General features: G+C 45.6%; 1 protein-coding gene across 14 annotated transcripts in view; it reads left to right on the top strand.

The window, feature by feature from the left end:
• The window catches only part of PRRC2B (proline rich coiled-coil 2B), a 44,903-nt gene extending 25,823 nt beyond the window's left edge, over positions 1-19,080 (top strand). For 5 of the 14 annotated variants that reach the window (XM_082068034.1, XM_082068035.1, XM_082068029.1 and 2 more), the window contains exons 16-32: positions 166-2,223; positions 3,097-3,296; positions 3,593-3,738; positions 4,565-4,706; positions 5,303-5,385; positions 6,051-6,242; positions 6,382-6,576; positions 6,998-7,084; positions 7,938-8,042; positions 8,642-8,834; positions 9,584-9,681; positions 10,344-10,471; positions 10,898-11,138; positions 12,575-12,751; positions 13,418-13,509; positions 14,024-14,144; positions 14,574-19,080. In XM_082068034.1, the coding sequence (XP_081924160.1) occupies positions 166-2,223; positions 3,097-3,296; positions 3,593-3,738; positions 4,565-4,706; positions 5,303-5,385; positions 6,051-6,242; positions 6,382-6,576; positions 6,998-7,084; positions 7,938-8,042; positions 8,642-8,834; positions 9,584-9,681; positions 10,344-10,471; positions 10,898-11,138; positions 12,575-12,751; positions 13,418-13,509; positions 14,024-14,144; positions 14,574-14,714 (4,399 nt within the window). In that variant the 3' untranslated portion in view covers positions 14,715-19,080. Of the gene's footprint in view, positions 1-165; positions 2,224-3,096; positions 3,297-3,592; positions 3,739-4,564; positions 4,707-5,302; positions 5,386-6,050; positions 6,243-6,381; positions 6,577-6,997; positions 7,085-7,937; positions 8,043-8,641; positions 8,835-9,583; positions 9,682-10,343; positions 10,472-10,897; positions 11,139-12,574; positions 12,752-13,037; positions 13,389-13,417; positions 13,510-14,023; positions 14,145-14,573 lie in introns of those variants that run through there. The other 9 variants (XR_014185604.1, XR_014185605.1, XR_014185606.1 and 6 more) reach the window with 9 other exon arrangements.
• Positions 19,081-19,489: the final 409 nt, after the last annotated feature.

A 19,489-nucleotide genomic window follows, 5' to 3' on the forward strand; every position in this document is an offset into this window, starting at 1 on the left:
ATCTGCCCAGCCTTCAGGTATTTATAGGCTCATTGCCTCATGATTTAGATCAAACCCCAATTTATTTATTTGTTTCCATCTCTTGTGCCCAGCCTGGGCCCTTGGAGATGTACTGTGCTCTGCCTTAGCTGACTTTATTTTGTTTGTTGTTTGTTTCCTTCTCAGGAATGACAGTTACCCCACTTCTCCTGGAAGACCGGAGAGTCTGAGCGCCCCGAGAGATCTCTTTGAGGAGAGAGGGGAGGAGTACTTGAATGCTTTTGACAAGAAGGCCCAAGCAGACTTTGACAGCTGCCTGTCTTCTCAGAGGATAGGCCAAGACCTCTTGTTTCAGCATCAGGAGCCTGCACAGGAAACCTGTTCTTCTGGCAACCGCCCTGCAAACTTGAGGTGTTCACCCCTGGAGCCTGATTTTATCCAAGTGGAGAAGAAGCCTGAATATAAAGGTTGGGATATCAGCCACCATCAGAAACCTGCAGAGACTGCAGCGGAGGTTGCTGAAGAGGTGCCCAGGGCTGAGCAGTCCTTCAGTGCTGACCCGTGGAAGAAAGACGGAGCTAATACCAAACAGCCCACTGAAGAGACAGCGGAGTGGGCTCCTGAGAACCGGAACACCAGCGGTCAGCACCAGGAGCAAATGGGGAGGACGCGGCGATCAGGCCCAATTAAAAAACCAGTCCTGAAAGCCCTCAAGGTGGAAGAGAAGGAGAAGGAGATGGAAAAGGTTAAACTGGAAGGAGAGGACACCTTGCGCCCACAGAAGGAGAAGGCGGCTGTTCAGAAAGTAGAAAATGAGTCGGATGATTCTGCAGCCTTACTGAATTCCACGCGCTATCTGCTGGATGACAAAGGTTCTTCCCAAGCCAGCCTTGCCCGAGAGGCTGAGAAATCTCAAGAGGAAGAGGAAGAAGAGGAGGAAGAAGAAAAGCCAGAAAGGACCTGGGAGAACAAGATATCTAGAGAGTCCGGTGATCTACCTCCCACAAAAAGAAACAACTGGATCTTCATTGACGAGGAACAAGCCTTTGGTGGGAGAGGTCAAGGGCGTGGGCGAGGCAGAGGCTTCAGAGAGTTCACTTTCAGAGGCCGAGGCACTGTTGTGGGCAGCCGGGGAGTCTATAACAACCAGCGGAGCAGCCGGGGGCGAGGGCTTCGGGAGTTCAACCAGCCAGAGGACTTCCCCAGAGGCAAGCCGAGGCGCCGGATCGCAAGCGAAACGCACAGTGAAGGGTCAGAATACGAGGAACTCCCCAAACGTCGCCGGCAGAGGGGCTCGGAAAACAGCAATGAAGGCTCTGTGCTGGACAGGGAGGACAGCGATTTGAAAAAGGGAGACTTCAAAGAGTCTTGGAGGTCCAACAAAATCTATTCAGATGATCACACTAGTCTGGATCCTAAGATGAGGGCTCCGAGAGCTTTTGGGAGATCGCTGCCACCAAGACTGAGCAACTCTGGCTACGGGCGAAGGGGTTTCATGGGGAAGGAGCCCACCCAGTGGCAGGGCAGGAGCGGAGGAGCGGGGTGGCAGGAGTACAACCACACCTCTCCATCGGACGCTTTTGGGAGTAGGCAGCAGTCTGACAGGGACTACATTCAGGATTCTTACAAACACATGGATTCCTTCTCCAGCCGGGTTTTTGACGAGAGTCATCTGGATGACAAAAGGCACTTTTTCCAGGAGGATTACTCAGCAGATCAGGAGAACATAGAGAACAGGCCATTCAGGAGGCGACGTCCCCCTCGCCAGGACAAGCCTCCACGGTTCCGGCGCCTTCGACAAGAGCGGGAATCGGTTGGCCAGTGGAACCCTGAGGAAGGAGGCCCCAACCTGCTGCCTGGCCAGTGGCCTGGAAGACCCAAGCTGACCACGACAGAGAAGAGCAGCATCTCAGGCAGACGCTCTCCTGAGCTGTCCTACCAGAACTCCTCAGACCATGCCAACGAGGAGTGGGAGACGGCATCTGAGAGCAGCGACTTCAGCGAGCGGCGGGAGAGGAGAGACGGAGTTTCCGAGAGCGAAGGGCAGCTGGAGGGTGGGCTCGGGAGCTTGGGAGAGAAGAGGGAGCTGGCGAAGAGGAGTTTCTCGAGCCAAAGGCCACTTGTCGACAGGCAGAGCCGCAAGGCCGAGCCAGCAGGGTTTGCGGAGCAGTCTGTCAGGACTGGGGTAGGAGCAGCCTCCAGATACGAGAGCCAGCAGAACGGGACACTGATAAAAAGCAAAAGGTAAGGTAACATTCTGATGTACAGATGTCTGTCATCTGATACGGAGATACTGGAGGAGTGGAGAAAGGCTGGACTGTGGGTGAGAAGCTGTTGGCTGTGTTTCTGTCTAGTGCAGGTGACTTCCAGCACTGTTGCAGCTGCATTATATTGAGTTTAAGCACTGATAAATAGGCAGCTTGTTCTTTTTTTCTCTCTTCTTATGACTCATGTCCCCCAATTCCTGGATGTAGTAACGTAATAGTACTTTATATGGAAATAGGGAGATGAGAGCTGATGTCTGGAAAGATGCATGCAGGTAGAAAGGGAAAAAAAGGGAAAGGGGAAGCTTTTTAGCTCCCCCTCCTGAACTTGTCTCTTTTGCATGTTGAATGCTGGGGAATGATGTAGTGGGGTGGTGGTCAGAGGGCCCCCCAAAAAATCCGTGTGAAACAAAATGGAAATACTATCTTTATTTTTTTCTCAGCGGTGTCAACTTCTCCCCATCTCCCTTCCCCTCACCTGGTGCTTGCCAAAACAAGTGTGGTAATTTTGAAGAGGACCAGAGGAGCTGTTAGAACAGTGTCCTAGGAGGGTAGGAGGTGCTGTGCAGAAGCACAGAGCCCTCCCTCTGGGCACAAGCGAGGACATTGGCTTTGTTGCAGGGGCAATAGGTTGATTGACTCCTAAGTGCAAGAACTGTTCTGTTTCCAACAGCATCCTCGTAATGGGTTGTACACTCAGAATTTTGTGTCTGCTTCAGTTGAGTAAAGGCTGGGGGAGGCTGAGGTGCAATTAGAAACCTGGCAAAGAAAATACAGCCCATATGTTTTCTTCATGCTACTTTCACTCATCTTCTAGTGACAAATCTAATTCCTTTCCTTTCTTTCTTTGTAGGTCTCCAGAAGAAGGAGGGGGCCTGGGCAACGCCAGTGGAGGGAGCAGCCACTCCATTTACAGCTTGGATAGGGCTTCCCACACCAACTCAGAGAGTGCTGAGGGGCCAGGGAAGAAGCCAGAGAAGGAGCCCAAATCCACTGTGCAAAGAGCAAGCGAGAAGGGAGAGGCCTTGTCACAGTTTGAGCTGAGTTATGGAAGTGAGTGTCTTAGTGAATTTGTTTGTTTAAAGGCAAAACACATTGTGGCTGATTTCAAGCCATGTTAACTCAATCCAGTGTGATGCTAAATATCAGGTTAGATTACTTTCCATCTGTTTACACACACAAGGGATTTCAGTGTATTTAAACAGGAAAATCATGGAAGAAAAAAAAAAAAGATGTTTTTAAATTTTAAACTTTCAGCCAGATCTGACACTCTTTTAAATTATCGCCAATATAAATATTTATGTGCATACACACGTGAACAGTTTCTTCCCTGTATATGCTCTGTTCAGGTACCATCATCGATAATCGAGTGTCAAACACAGCGGAAGAGAATGAAGTAGGTTCTATGACAGGTGAAGGCTTCATCGAGGTTCTTACTAAAAAGCAGCGTCGTTTGCTGGAAGAAGAGCGAAGGAAGAAGGAACAGGCTGCTCAGGTGAGGAATGGGAGGCAGAAAAAGCTTAACTTGATAAATTGTTTGGACTACAGTCAGAAGGACAGGGCCACAAAAAGTGTTTGGATGAGCAGAAAAACATGTAATCTGGCAGAATTGTTACTTGTGAGTGAAGGAGGGTTTTCTAAAGTGGCTGGAGTTGGTGGGATGTGGGGCAGGAGTGAGCTGTGGAGGATCTCTGCACTCTTGCTGTGTCAACAACGTGTTGTTGCTGGAGCACGATGTGGTAACTTTGTTGCTGGAGATGTCATGTTTGTGTCTGGGCATCTGAGCAGAAAGAAACTAACTGGAAGAAACTCTGACAGTTTTGTGTTCATAATAGGATGGAGTTGAGTTACAAGGGAAGATTTAAGACTGCAGTGTGGATATCTTAGTTAAGTGGCATTTAGGAGGGGGACATTTGTCTACACATTCTGGAAGACTGCAAATTCTAGGGGGATGAGAGAATATTTTGGCATTAAAGGAGACTTAGTGAAATCTGAAGGACTAAATGCAAATAAAAAGCATCATTGGGAAGTGCTTCCTGACCAGAAGGGCTCATGGTAGGTTCAGAGTCTTGCAAACAAAGTTATGAAAGCCTGGTTGCTTGGCATTTTTAAAATTTAAGCTGAAGAGAACATGTGAATGTGCAGTAGGGAAAAGTCTTACAGTTGCAGAGAGAATAACGAGGGAGGGGTTGAAAATGACTTTGTATGGTTCACTTACATGAGTTGGAAGCTTTTCACGTTGGGGTTTGAACTTGCCAGGAGCAAGCTGTGTTAGCCCAGTGCTGTGACAGGTCTTATGGCCTGTGCTTTTTCTCTCTCAGGCACCAGCTAAAGCCCGTGTCCTCCAGTCTCGAATTCCTCCTCGGTTTGCTAAGAAGCAGAACAGCCTGTGCTTGGAGCAAAGCGATGTAACGGTTCCTGGAAACAGCCTGGGCACAGAGATCTGGGAGAGCAACAGCCCAGGTGAGTTTGGGTCTGTTTGTTTCGACGTGTTTCCCAGAGCTGGGGAGTACTCTGGTGTGTGCAGGAGGGGTGTCCGTGCTGATGAGGAAGCAGCTTTCTCTTGTCTGATGCTGGAACTGTGAGGGGAGCTGGACATCTGGAGAAACATCTGTTCAAAGCTGTACTGTTCCAACTATCCTTGTCGTTAACCATATCAGTCTCCTTATCTATTTCTTGAGTCATTGTGTAACATCAAGATCTTGCCATATAGCATTTTCCAGTCCGTTGGGCTGGATCTACTTCAGCAGTTTTCTTATTTTGCCTTCCTCTGTTTTCTCATCCTCCAGCACTGAATAACTAGTGCCTCCCTTGTTTCTATCTCTGCCCTTTCTCCTGTTGTTTTCATGTTCCCGAAGAGATCTCTTCTCTGTTCTCTACCTGTACTCTCCTTGGATTTTCTGTGCTGCATCATGTCTCAACTGATTGGGCAACACTGGCTTTCTGATGTGGTGAAAATATCCCATCTCATGTCTAGAAATGGAAAGTTAATGGTGTAACATGAGTGATGTTCACAGTTGTGTTGCAAGCAGCTGAACCTGCCCTCTGTTCTCTTCTAGCTCTTTCTGTTCAGTCTCCTGGCAGTGATTCCTGGAGCAAGCCTGTAAATACCTTTAATGGTACAGAATCTAGCACCACTGAGGTAAGCGGCACCTAATGTGCCATCCAGGTATTGCGTATATAAAAATATTACCCTAAGTGGCTTGTGCTTCTCATTACTCCATCTGTGCTTAGCAACTCTCACCTCTGCTTGTGCAGTTTTAAACTCTCTCTTTGTGGTTCTGATTTGAGCTTGATGCCACTCAAATCTTGACCTAGAGATTGGTGTTACGTGTGGATATAAATCTGGAGTAACTGTCTGGTAGAGCAATTCCAGCATTATGTTCCTAACTGGATGCAGAATGAGGATGGTGGAATCCCATAGCTCATGTTCGTGTGCCTCATGCTGTAGTGGTGTGTAGCTGTAGCCTTAACGCAGGGAGGTTCCTGAATGCTTCACCTCTGGACACCAGAGTTTAAATCTGGTTTGGGTCACAAGTGAAATGCGTTTGGCAATCTCAGCCTAGTTGCTATGTGGGACATGTTTTCCTTATTCTAAAGCCATGATCTGGTTGGTGTATTGTCTCAGGGCTGTGTAGAGCTGAAGCAGCAGCCAAGGGATGCTGCAGGTCAGGCCAAACTCCTTTGCAGTTAAACAACAATACGGTTTGAAATGGGACATGATCTTGCTATTTTCTGGGATTTTTTTACTCCTTTGCGGAGCTGGGTCGGAGTCCAGGGCTTTAACACGTTTCGTGCTTTGCATAGCAGGGTTTTAAAGGCAGCCAGGGGGATAGTGGCATTGACTTGAGTGCGGAGTCTCGGGAATCCTCCGCTACCTCCTCTCAGCGCAGTTCTCCATATGGCACACTCAAACCAGAGGAGATGAATGGGGCTGGCCTGGTGGACCCAAAGCCTGACTGCCAGAAGGAGCAAGTGCAGAAGCAATCTGATAAAAAGGTAATCTGGATTTGCAGCTGAGCCAGACCACATAGTGAGAGTTCTTGTGAAGTGGTTGTGTTGTTCTTGATAGCATTTTTAAGGCTTGAGATTGGGTTATTCAGTCTTTGTGTCTCAGCCTCTCTGCTTTCCTGTTAAGGATTCAGATCAAGGCTCAGGACAGAACAAGGAACACAAGCCTGGACCAATCGGCAACGAACGCTCCCTGAAAAACAGAAAGGGTTCGGAGGGAACGGAACGGCTGGAAGGGAATATTCCCCCTGTTAACGGGGTGGAAATTCACGTGGATTCTGTACTTCCTGTGCCACCCATTGAATTTGGAGTAAATCCTAAAGTGAGGATTTAATTTAATTTTATCTTCTTGGTGATATGAGCTTGTTGAGATATGAAAGCTGATTTGAGGCAGAAAGATTATTTAGAGGAAGCTTCCAGCTGTAGATTTGCCTTAGATTTCATTACTGACACAAACCAGGTACTCAATGCTTAATATGCTTTTCGGAAATATTTTCCCAAGGACCTGCTGGGGTGGTAGCAGAAGTGAGGGACAAAACTATGGCCATCTAAGCCTTTGTGTGCCTCTGGGGGTTGCCTGCTGCTGAGTGCTGACAAGTGTCTTTTTGTTCTCTTCAGCAAGGCTTACTGGAGGACAATCTTTAGTTTCTAGTGTCATGATTCAGGCTAAAGGCATTAACCATGGGAAGCAGATGGGTGACCCTTGGCCCTGGATTTGAATTTTGTGTATCTTGATTTTTCAGGACTCTGACTTCAGCTTGCCACCTGGTTCTGCCTCTGGCACTGCAGCTAACCCTGTTGCCAAACTGCAGGATGCCTTGGCCAGTAATGTAAGTATTTCTTTTTTCTTTTGGCATTGAGGTGCTCCTTAGTTAAACCTCAGATGCTTCCAAAGAAAACAAGCATATTTCTTTGCAGTTAACTTCACTCTTTATGCATAGGCAGCACATGTGACTAAATCACATAATGTAAATCTGTGCCCTCGAGGTGCCTTAATAAAATGAGCATCACTAGCTCAGAAGTGACATAGGGAGCAGCTCCATTATCATTCAGTGACCTGTGTAAAGCAAGAGGTATCGCAGATCTCAGAGATCATGGTTCTCCTTAGAAGGTCTCTTTGGCCACAGTAAGGCAGAGAACTGTAACTTGTTAGTCAGGTCCTTCTAGAGGTTTCCTAGCTTATTCCTGCTATCTGGGTATTTCATTGTTATATGTGAAAGAGTGAGCGTGCTGAAAGTCCAGCTTGTAGCTCAGCTGTGGACATCAATGTGAGAAATGCACAAAGCTGCTTTTGAAATGTCTTCAAGTTTGTAGACTGTTTGATTTTGGAGGTTTGTCTTAAAGGGTGTTTCTTTTCAGTAGAGCTCTTACAGAAATAGGTTTTGTCTGAAATTTAGGTAGGTTCCAAATATGGGACAGGAGGGGGAACTCTTCTGCAAATTGAAATTACTGGGTCAAATTGCTGCTTAGGTGGAAGCCGGTGTAATTCAACACAGAGGGTGTCGTTGCACATCCCCAAAGCTTCATTTATTTCAGCAGCAGAGTGGATCATGGCTCAGTGTCTCTAGTACCACTGAGGTGCAGTTAGTAGAGCTGCCAGCTGAGGCTCTGTCAAGCCTTGGTAGCTCATGACATTCTCCTAAGAGTTTGTAAAGTATTCACCTTTTACGAATCTCCCCTCAGGCAGGGTTAACGCAGTCCATTCCCATTCTGCGAAGAGATCATCACCTCCAGCGGTGCATTGGCCTGAACCCCATGTCCTTCCCCACTGCAGACCTTACTCTTAAGGTAAGTAAGCTGGCACATGTGTTTGTCCTTGGTGTGGATATTGTGTCTCCATGGCCAGAACATGAGGATGGAGAAATCCTTCCCAGGGTGTTTTGTTAGGTACTGCTAAATCTTTAATTAGCTTCTGTAAAAGTTGTGCATATATATGCTACTTGGCATGGGTGGAAAGGCATGTATTTCAACAGTCCTGGATGCTGAAGTCTTCACTGATTTTTAGGACAAGTGCAACAGAGCTTTCCTACTGTTTCAGTAGCTGAGTAAGATGGTTGGTCGGGGATCCTAGGTTCTGGTTTAAAGAAGGAAAACACCAACAGAAAAACCCCAAATATACAGACAGCAGCAATGACAACCCAAAATTAACCAAAACAGAAAACACTACCATCTCAAACCCAAGCAAATACCAAGGGGGACTGAATGTTTGTAAAGGATGCTTGCCTGTGGGGAATTGGTGTGAAACTCCTAGACCTGAGAACTGCTGCTGTCTGCTCTAACTAGACTAGATTGAATTTGAACTAATAGGTCCCAGATGAGCAACTTTAGGCGTCAGTATTGTCATCCCCATTTGAACTGTCTGTAGTTATTGTCCTTCATTTCCATAGATGGAATCTGCTCGTAAAGCTTGGGAAAACTCTCCTAGTTTACCAGAACAGAACTCCCCCGGAGGCGCAGGCTCTGGCATCCAGCCTCCTTCCAGCGTTGGAGCTTCCAATGGTGTCAGCTACAGCTCTTTTGGTGGAGTTTCTATGCCTCCTATGCCTGTGGCGTCTGTAGCACCTTCTGCGTCTATCCCAGGTACCTGCACACTGAAGCAGCAGTATTTGTGTTGTCTGGTTGGTATATAGAAATCATCCTCAGATTTTTAGTAAACTAGAGCATGGTGAGAACAGCTTCCATGTGAAAGTAACTGGCACGCTGCTATTTAAGTTTCTTAATGATTCAGGCAAGACAGAAAGAGGGACTGTCTTCTCACTCTGGAGAATGTTACCTGTGTGTTGCTTGTATAAACTTAGAACAAGGACGACTTTTTGGTGTAGTGGCAAGTCTCTGTGATGTCTCTCAATAGATCCTGCTTACCCTTCACTGTGTGCTCAATAGAATAGAAGGGAAGTGAAGAAACCCTTGGCTGAGAGACTTGAACAGTCCCAGTATCAAGCGTTCCTCTGCTGATTTTGCTGTTGGAAGTCACAGGTTCTGAGCAGCTTCTGCTCTTTGTACATAATAACAACAATTTGCTTATGGTTCACTAAACTCCAGGAGGCTGGAAGGTCTTTTAGTGTCTCTGGCTTTTTTTGTGGAGGTGGGAAACCTGGGTTTACATTTAGCCTCTTACAGAAAGGTGTGATTAATTCTCAGCAAGCCTGCTGCTCTAAGTGGGCTGCTGGCTTTGATATGTGCACGTAGGGGCTTTATGGGTTCTTCTGAGTGGGTACTCTGGTGTTAACTTGCTGAGATGTTGGGAAAGAGATGCAGATCTCTGCAGTGTACTGTGCCTGTATGTCCCCTGTACCTTGAATTTACAGCCTGCCTTCTCTGATGTTTAGGTAACCATATTCCACCCCTCTATCTGGATGGCCATGTGTTTGCAAGTCAGCCCCGCCTGGTCCCTCAGACGATACCTCAGCAGCAAAGCTACCAACAGGTAAGGGAGAAATACAACTAGCTAGTGGTTTCCCAATGAGTCTTCAGGGTGGTATTTAAGAGTCAGGGAGTCATTTATCTCTCTGATAGCCCGAAGGAGCTTATATGTGGCTCCTGTTCAGTTCCTTGAATGCTGCTTCCCAGTGAGTGTCACAAGTTAGTGAAGTAGAAGGGAGAGAGTTGAGGGTTTTTTTCCCTGTTTTGTACCAGTGCCTTTGAACCGGGTTTAACTGAAGCAGATGCAGAGGAGTCTGTGTAAAGTTAAGTGACTTTCAGTAAATTCCACAGCCAGTCAATACTGATGAGCAGTGTCACTAGCCTTAGTAAACAGGGTGTTGATAGGGCTGGGGAGAGCCCCTTCAAGGTAAGAGTGCAGGCAAGTGACAGCTGGGACTGTCAGTGCCTGTTCCATGTCTGGAGCATGTTGGTTCCCTCGTGTCCACAAATACCTCTTGCAGGCATCAGTCTCTTGGGTACCTGTGCAGTGTCTTCCCCTACCAGTGTGCTGCTGTTCTGTGGAATGATGCAAGGGCTGGGTGAAGGTGCAGTGTAGGTCATTGTCATGGCACGTTGACTGACGGAGGCAACTGGTGGATTTCTAACAGCCTGGGAGAGTTTCTGGCTGTTTTTGTTACCTCTCAGTCATCTTAATTTCTTCTGCAGGCTGCTGCTGCTCAACAGATTCCCATTTCCCTCCACACATCTTTACAGGCCCAAGCTCAGCTTGGGCTTAGGGGTGGTCTGCCTGTTTCCCAGTCCCAGGAGATGTACAGCTCCATACAGCCCTTCAGGTAACTGCTTCCAGTTTTTGTTTTCCTTGTGGCTTAAACCCCTTTTTTTGCTAGAGCTGTTTGAATCTTTAACTGCTGATTCTTTTATGCTTTGCAAAACTGCTGCAGATTTTTGGTAACCTGACTCCTCCCTTACTACTAATCCAGAGCTTATTGTGCACGATATTGAAACATAAACTTTGGATAGGACACGATGTCATTCTGTTGAATATTCCTGGTTGTAAAGGCTTAAAAGTGGAAGTAAAAAAAAAACCCAACCTGTAACTAAAATGGAAAGTGGCATCACAGCTTCTTTCTAAGCTGTCAGTTTAGCAGAGTCTGAGAGAACCACTTGCTGTTTGCAGGCCTGATAAAGTTTGGCAGGGGCTGTGTGTATATGCTCCAAAGGTTTTCTGCATAATGACTTGAGCCTATTTTTCTTTCCAGGTCTCAGGTGTATATGCACCCCAGTCTGTCTCAGCCCAGCACCATGGTCCTGACGGGAGGCACTGCTCTGAAGCCTCCGTATTCCGCCTTCCCAGGCCTGCAGCCCTTGGAGGTGGTGAAAACCCAGTCTGGGTCCCCCTACCAGCCCATGAATGGCAGCCAGACACTGGTTTATGAAGGCCAGATAAACCAGGCGGCTGGTATGGGAGCGTCCCAGATGATGGACTCTCAGCTTACGCAGGTCAGGAGCAGCGCTTGCCAGCCCTTGTACAGGCTTTTTCACAGCCACTTGTTTCTGAGGCTGAGTTAAAACTAATATTTGTGCCAAGTCATGTACTTGTGTGAACTAAGCTCTTTGTAAAAAGGCAAAAGGTTTCCCCAGGAGACTCTGTTCTGTGAACCATTGTTTCAAACATACAGCACCTCATTTAATGAGATTCTTGCTAGTTACTTGCCTGTCCCTGCTGAAATGTCATTTTGTAACTTGGAAGTCCTCACCCGCAATATAGACGTTTCACGCAGACCAGACCTTGCAGTGCTTCATGCATAGGGGGCCATAATGCAATAATTGTCTTAAAAGTACCTCTTCAGAGAGCCAAACCCCAGTTGTTTCCAGATTTAGCTCGGATTCCAGAGTAACTAGTACGTTTTATTAAAAGCTTATCTATCTTACCAATGCATTTGTTATCCGTATCTTATTTACAACTTCTGCTGATCTGTTTGGTGGCATCTTATCAAGAATTTCATTGTGTGAAAAAGTTTTTGTCAAGCATGGTTCAGATGAAGACACTGAATCCTCCTGTCAGCATGTTTGTAGACATATGTTCTGATTCTCTGGAGAAGTTTGATAATTTTATTAAACTCATCTTACATTTATTTCATGCAAAATGTTAAGGTTTCTTTTTTGTTTAAAGAGGGTTTTTTATGTTCTAACATACAGAGTTAATCCTGAAAGTAACTTAGATGGGGAAAATACAGAGTATACTAGCAAACTAAATATTTGAAGAAATGCTTTATCCATCATAAGCTAGTAACCTGGTCTCTTTTGCCAGCTTTAGATTTAGCTTTTTTATTTATTGCAAAGTGTCACAGAACCTACCAAACCAGCAATTGTGAGAACTGCCAGATGAATCAGAGGGAACAGGAAGCTCTTGAGTCCTGAGCTGCATTTTTTTAAATTACTCTTAATTATTACCATCACCAGTTTGAAGCTCATTGCAGAATACAGAGCTGAGGTCACCATCACTTCCTCTAGAGGTCCAGTCCCCAAAATGCTTTGACATGGAAGTGTAGCCAACTTTCTGTTTTGGGCATCAAAGCTGCAAACAAAACACCTGACACTGAGCTGCCAGTGCTGTCCTATCAGGAGAAAACACACCCATGCAGCAACCGTGAGGAAGACTGAAGAACTGGATGAAGGTTCTAGGCAAGGACGAAAGACCCGTGTCTGAGTGCAGTTATGTTAAACCGATGCCATGTTACAAGCCCAGAGTTGGCCACACTACCAGAAGTTGTATTTCAGTGTGTAAGTCCCTCTGTTCCACTGATTTGCATTTATTCTGTGCCAGACTGCACTGTCTGTGAGCTTCCTCTTAGCAGTGCTGTGTTTTCAGGTGACGGCATGTCAAATACAAGACTGTTACCACCGTTAAGTAATTACGTGTCCTTATCACACAGCTAACGATGCCTGTGCCTGGCTCCCAGCTTCCTCTGCCCCGCTACGGCTCTGGCCAGCAGCCCCTGATTCTACCACAGTCCATCCAGCTCCCTCAGGGGCAAAACCTGCCTGTAGGAGCTCCCCGGAGAATCCTCCCTCCTGGATCCCAGCCCTCTGTCCTTGCTACCAGCAGGGAGGTAAGGATTAACTCCTGTGTGCTCACCTTGGCATTCGTTAAACCCTCCTGCACTGAAGTTTTGCTCCTTGATCTTGCTCGTCAAAGGGGAGACTGGCTTGTTTGGGATCCTTAAATATCAAAGCCAAGGAGTTGGTGTTAAATTGAAGAGGCCCTTTTCCCCTCCATCTCCAAAGTGCAGGCCGGAAGTTTTCAGGTTTTGCTGCTGGTCATCATTCTGTTTCCAGGGAGCCACATCCCGCCTTGATCCAGTTTGGAGACTCCAGTTTTATCACATGTTTACACAGGTTTCCCCAGAATGCTTGAGGGGTGGTGAGCTCCAGACACAGCTGGAATACTGCCCAGATATTTCACACTCTTGTGAAGCTTGTCCATTTGAGTAGGTATATTAATGTCATGTCTGGTTTGATGGATTCGTATCATACGTTTGTCTATTATAGGGGAGAGAGAGCACAGCAGTTAACTTCCAGGTTCTGTATTTGCTTGTGCTGCTGGCTTGTTGATTGATTACTTCACTTACAAGCCTTGGTTTCTTCACCTGAAAAATGTTTCTTCTTTTAATGGGCACAGCGGGTAGAAGGGCAAAGATTTGGCTTAAGTGTTAATATGAAGTAATGGGTGATTTGTGAATGCAAAGGTGATACTCTCTCTCATTTTTCCTCTGTAGTCCTCCCAAATGGAAATGAAAGGGTTTCATTTCTCCGATGGTAAACAGAATATGTCCTCTGGAGGGTCTGTACCATCACCGCATACGTACAGGTAAAATGTTTACAGAACTTAGCCTCCATAGTCAGAATGGAGAAGAAGTAGTGTTCCCCGTTTGCTGTGACATGGTGCATGCCTCATCCCTGTACTAGATTTGCGTGTAGAATGTGCTTACTGTAGTCCAAATACTTGTATCAAAATCCATGATCATGTTGGGTGTAAGCCAGTGTGTATCTGACTTGGCCATTTGTGCTTGTTGGAGATGCATAAAGTTATTTGTTTACCAAGTGTGCTTTTGTGTGTTCCTTGTTAAGGTGGAAAGTTTAGGGGTCACTGAATAAACATTTTAATTTTCAGCATGGTCCTTTCAGTGCTAGAGGTGCTAATGTCTGGATATACCAAACCTTTAGCTCATTGAGCCTTTTGGGATCCATGTGTTGTCTTTTGGGCTGGGGAGCTCACTGGTCTGCCCAGCACACACCTGTGCCTTGGCTACTGCTGCTTTCTGCTGTGGTTTTGGGGTTTTTTTTTCCTTTCACACGTGAATAAGGTTCTCGTTCCATTGTAGAATTTACTCCATGAATATTGTCGACTCTTCGATTTCCAGGCCTAGCTCTGCCAGCCCAAGCGGGAAGCCGTCTGGACCAGCAGTTAGTATGGGCTCTGTGCAAGGACACTATGTGCAACAGGTAGTGTAGATCAGCGCTTTGTTTGACCCAAAAGCATCTGCTCTTTCTATATGGTTGTGCCTGTGCCTTGGAAAGGCCTGTGTGCTGAAACTGTATGTGGGAGCTGTTATTTTTCCCTGCAGGGAGAGTGGGTGGGTGTTTGAGTCCAAGAGTAATGCTGTGTGATTTGAAAGTCAGGAGAGATCAGAGGGTTGCCTGTTTGACAGTGTCCATGTTGAGTTTTTATGGGTTATTTGCATTGCCGGACAGGCGAGACACTTTGATATCCTACATGCAAGGTGTTTTAGGACAGCAAACTGCGATGGAATAGAATATCTGATTTTTTGGAGCAAATTTGTTGTCTTGCATGAATGATGGTCATGGGTTTTTTTAATATCTACATAGAGGTCTCTGTGCTAGCTAATGCTTTGGTTTTTTGTATGTCAAAAGGCAAAGCAACGGGTGGACGAAAGTAAAGCCAACCTGGGAGCGGTAAAGCTGCAAGAAACGGCCTCCACAAACCAGATGAAGCCGGTGCGCACAGGAGCGATCAAACCTCAGGCAGTGAAAGTGGAGGAAAGCAAGGCCTAGGAGCACCTCTGCCCAGCTGGTCCTGCTGCCTGAGAGGCACCGCAGCTTAGACTGGACCCCACTGGATCTCCTGAAAATCTCACCAGATCGACTCCCCGCCCCACATGGACTGACTACAGCGACATCACCCAAGCCCCTCTCCCAACAAAGCAGTTTGAAACAGTGGATATGACATTGACCTGCTTGCTTTAAAACAAACCAACCTTGTGACTTTTAAGTGGCTCGAGCCATTTTTTATTTTATGTTTTCCCCCCATGCTCCATCCACAGCTGTGATCGCTCACTTGGCAAAGCCCATCCTTCTCCTTCCCTGCTTCTGTCTCAGCAGAGTGGCAACTGGGGGAGAGGAGCTAGTTTGAGGTTTTTCATTTTAAAGGCAGCTGAGGTTTTTACAAAAAAGCTATACCTTTGTTTATAGCAGAACTTTTATATGTTCTCTCATTCCCAGCCCCCATCTTTCTGCTTTCCTCATTCCTTCCAGAAGAGAATTCCCTTCAGCTAAAATTATGTTCTGACAAAGCTCTGCTTAGTTTTATATACGGTTCTGTGCTATGTTGAGAATCATGATTCTTTGAAATTGAATTGGTTTGGGTAGATTTTCCCCAGATAATTTAGCCTTTTGGATTATTTGTTGGTTTTTTTTCTAAAAAAGGAAAACAAACAGGTCAGTTACGGCATTCATTAATTTTTCAGTGTTTTCATTTTAAGCTAGAAGCAGTGCTTGCATTAGAACTAAATATGTACTAAAGGCATATAGTAGATCAGTGCATTAATCTTGAAACTTGCACCACTTTAATCGCAGCTTTGGGGTGCCTCGTGCATTAAAAAAGATGTGATTTCATTTTAAAGAAAAAAAAAAAAACACCGAATTTCTGTTGCAAGCTCATCCGGATTTAGGTTTTTGTGGGTTTGGGATTTTTGTAGTGACTGTCAAACACATGACAAAATGCAAACAGCAGATTTACAAAATGTAATATCTGTTAAGAAAAAATCCACATGGGTCAGAAGAGTTGGCTAGAGCCAACGGGTCTGTATGGACTACTTTTTGTAGTTGTGATGCTCTCTTACGCTCCCTACCTTGGCCGCTCTAATTCTTCATGTCTCCTGAAACTTGTTCTGTATTGTGTTCATCCCTTGGGGCTGCTCTCCTAAGCTTTGCTCTTCTGCCTTTTCCCCCGGTCTTGCTTTCTCTTCCTCTAACTCATGGCCTTTTGTAAAATTTGCATAGAAACGTATCTGTAAGGGAGCCCCTCTGCAAAGCAGCCTTTTTAGCACACTTGGAACCTTCTTTTTTGCGTTGGAAGTGCTTGGTTACAGAGGCAGTTTGGAATCATCCTTTTAATCTCCTTCCCCAGATGAACAGCAAAAAGTTCTTTACTTTGAATGCGGTTGCATATAGGATGTATACGGTGTCATCACCTTACACTTTCTTACCAATATTTGATCTATGAAAGGAAGATCCCATTGGGAGGGGGTTGGGGTTTTATTTTTTGGTTTTGGTTTGTGTGCGTGTGTGTGTAGATTTTAGGACGGACTTCCAAGTTTCGGAAAGTGCTTGGAGTCCTTCAGTTGACAGTAGTCTTAAGTAAGCTCAACTACTTTCAACTTGGTTTGTGTTGTTTAGCTCTTTCAAAGTGTCAAGTAGGCTGGTCACTCTGGAGGGAGGGAAGGCAAACTTCATTTCTGCAGGAGGTGATAGCTTGCTCGCTGGCTGTGCCGTCCGCCCCTGCTGGGTGGCAGCAAGTCACGCGTTGGTGGTTCCAAAGAAGATAATTTTGAACAAAGAATGTATTTGGGAAAGGATCTGAAAGGTGTTCTTGATTCTTCATTTGCTTTTTTCTCCCCTTTCTAGGAAAGATCCTTCATAACTTTCTAGGGATGCATTTGAAGTTTTAAGCTAGGTATAAATAAGAATTTTATACAGTAGCTTTAAAGAGCTTAGAAACCTAAACTAACTTAGATGTAGTAATGTCCCCTCTCTACTGGTCCCCGTTGACAATGGCAGAGAACCCGAAGGGAAAGGGATAGGATGGTACTTTTGAAAAATTAAAAGCTCTTCTTTTTTCTCGTTTTATGGATTTCTAACTTCAGAGCAGAGTGTGCCAGCATCTCTCTAGCATCCTCCTTAAGTACAGGGTTTGAGATTCAGCGAAAAATATTTCCCCAGCCTTCAGACATCTCCCAGACCTGCATCTGCTAGTCCTGCTCCCAACACGTTCCAAAGATTGCTCCAGCAGTAAGTCATCCCAGTCCCCTTTGTGTTTTCTTCCTGGGAATATCATAACAACAGAATTGTCTGGGTTTTATTTTTTTTTTAATTATCCTTCTGCCCAGCTGGCCCTAGCTAATATCAGCCCAGGATCCAACTGTCATGGCTAAAGAGACTTATCTTACCCGTCTCATCTCCTTCCTACCCTAGACACACTACTTAAGCTTTACAATGACACTAACCTCTTTCCTCCCACCTATATGACTTTAAAACGGTCAAACGTGTTGGAGAAACTGGGTTATTGCTAGATACAAGTTATTGCAGTCCCTCTGGTGTAAATGCCATCAGAACTACAATATTTCCAGTTGAAAAAGGTCACCCTTCTTTCTCTTTTAACCCCTCCGTTCCTTCCCCCAACAGAATAAAACACTAGAATTTATTTATACGTATTTGATGTTGTAGGTCTAGGTGAAAAAGTAATTGTTTCACTGCTCTATTTATATATTATGTCTGAATTATTCTGTGCAGGAAAGGCCAAGAAATGCATGTGAGCTTCATTCCATTCCTCACCTTTGCGTGACCGTCAGCTGCAGTTGGCAAGACTCTTTCACTTAATGGAGTTTTGTGTGATGGAAAGCAGTTTTAGAGCCCAAATTTCTAAGGTGCAATATCCTTCTTCTCTGGCATATATTTATGTTTGTTTGTTTAAAGCTAGTACAAGGTTAGTGCAGTTCGTGGTGCCCTTCTTGAGTCAAAAGGAAAGCCCCTGATCCTCAAGGTGCAGAAACGCCAAGGGTGCTGGGACGCTGACACGAATTCAGCTTGGGGGAAAGCAGAATGGAGATGTATAGAACGTGGATGTGGTTTATAGGGGGATAATTCTGCTTCCTGTCTCCCCTGCTGAGGGGTCAGGCCCTCATGATTTATTCCTTTGCGAGTTGCTGTTGCTTTGACTGGAAATCAGCTGCCAAATTGCAGGTTCCTTCCACTAGGAAAGGTGCAAGTAAGGGGAAAAAAAGGCTGTCCAGTATATTTTTAAATAAGCGGAAGCAGCAGAGTCACCAGTCAGATGGATATTATTGTTGAGCTTCCGTATTTTGCTCTTGGCTCTGCCTGTGGCAGCTCTACAGTCATCAGCAACTCCAAAATGTGTTTGCAGCCCATTGGACTCCCCTGCATGGTTGTGCTCATGCAGAGACTCTGTTTAACTGTTTCCTTGCGAGAATACTGCAAAGCTGCCCCGTGGTTTCTGTGTATTTATGGATATATATTAAAAAATGAGCCTATATATTAGAAAATGAGCCTAGCATTTTGGCTACATCTCACCTTTTGACCAAGCTACGATACTCACTTTCGAGCAAGCACCACTGCATGTCGAGACCTTGTTCTGTTGCATTTTGTTAACGTGTTTTGCTTCAGGCTGGTTACACACCAGATTAATTCCTTGCAGCGCCGGTTATTCTTGACATACAGCAGCCCAGTCTCCTTGTAAAGCAAGATGCATTTATGAGTAAAAATTAATTTACAACAGGCATCAGGATCCTTAGTTGTGGCCCGTCGACATAAAAAGGTGCGTTTTGCTGAAGCAGAGACAGCAGTCCAGCTACTTTTGTTGTTGTTGTTCTTTATTTTAATCCCCAAACCACCCGATTTTCCCAGTGGCCATAGATGCCTGTCCCCAGGAATCGCAGCAGCAGGGAGACACTCGCCCTTCCGCATGTCTCGAGGCGCCGTCCTCGCCTGGAATCCTCCCTCCCGTTCTGTATAAACCGCGTTTGTTTCTCAAGGGGATACCGTGCTCCTCTAAGCTTTTGCCCTCATCACCTGTATAGTACATTGTATTTTTTTTTTTGGCCTTTCCTCTCTTCGTCTTTTCATGTAGACCAGATATTTGAAAGGGCAGACGATGGATAATTGTGTAACGTGCAACCTGTTTATATTTTTTGGAAACTTTTACTCGGACCGGAACTCGAATCACGGAATCACCAGGCCAGTTGCGGCACACTCTTTATCGCCCTTTTTTCCTCGTTTCAGTACCTATTGTTTCTCCTTTCAAATATGTGATTGTATTAGCTCTTTCCATATGAAAGAATTCTCCTTATTTAAATAAAAAAAAATAAAAAAAATAAAGCAGATTATGCTTTTCTCAAGTTCCCGAGTCCCCGGTCTGTTTTTGTTGGTTATAGGCTTGTGTATTTTGGTGGTTTGTTTTGTTAATTTGCTTTGCTTTTTGCGGAGTTGGTTTGTTTGGGGGTTTTTGGTTTCTGTTGATTGTTTGGGGGGGGGGGGGTATGCTTTTTTGGGGGAGGAAGGGAGGTTTTTTGTTTGTTTTTTTATTTTTTGGTTTTTGTTTGGGGGTGGGTTTGGGTTGGGTTGTGTTTTAGTGCTTGGTTTCTTGTTCTTGTTGTGGGAGGGTTTTATTTGGGTTTGGGTTTTTTTTTTTTTTTTGTGTGTGGTTTGGAGTTTGTTGGGGGGGAGGAGTAGTTTGTTTTGGTTTGTTTTGGGGGGTTCCGGCCCGCGGCTCCGCTCACAGCGGGGCCTTCACGGCCGCCATGGCGCGGCGGGGC

Source organism: Streptopelia decaocto (assembly GCF_964273445.1).
Source record: "Streptopelia decaocto genome assembly, chromosome: 17".
NCBI classification, from domain to species: Eukaryota; Metazoa; Chordata; class Aves; order Columbiformes; family Columbidae; genus Streptopelia; species Streptopelia decaocto.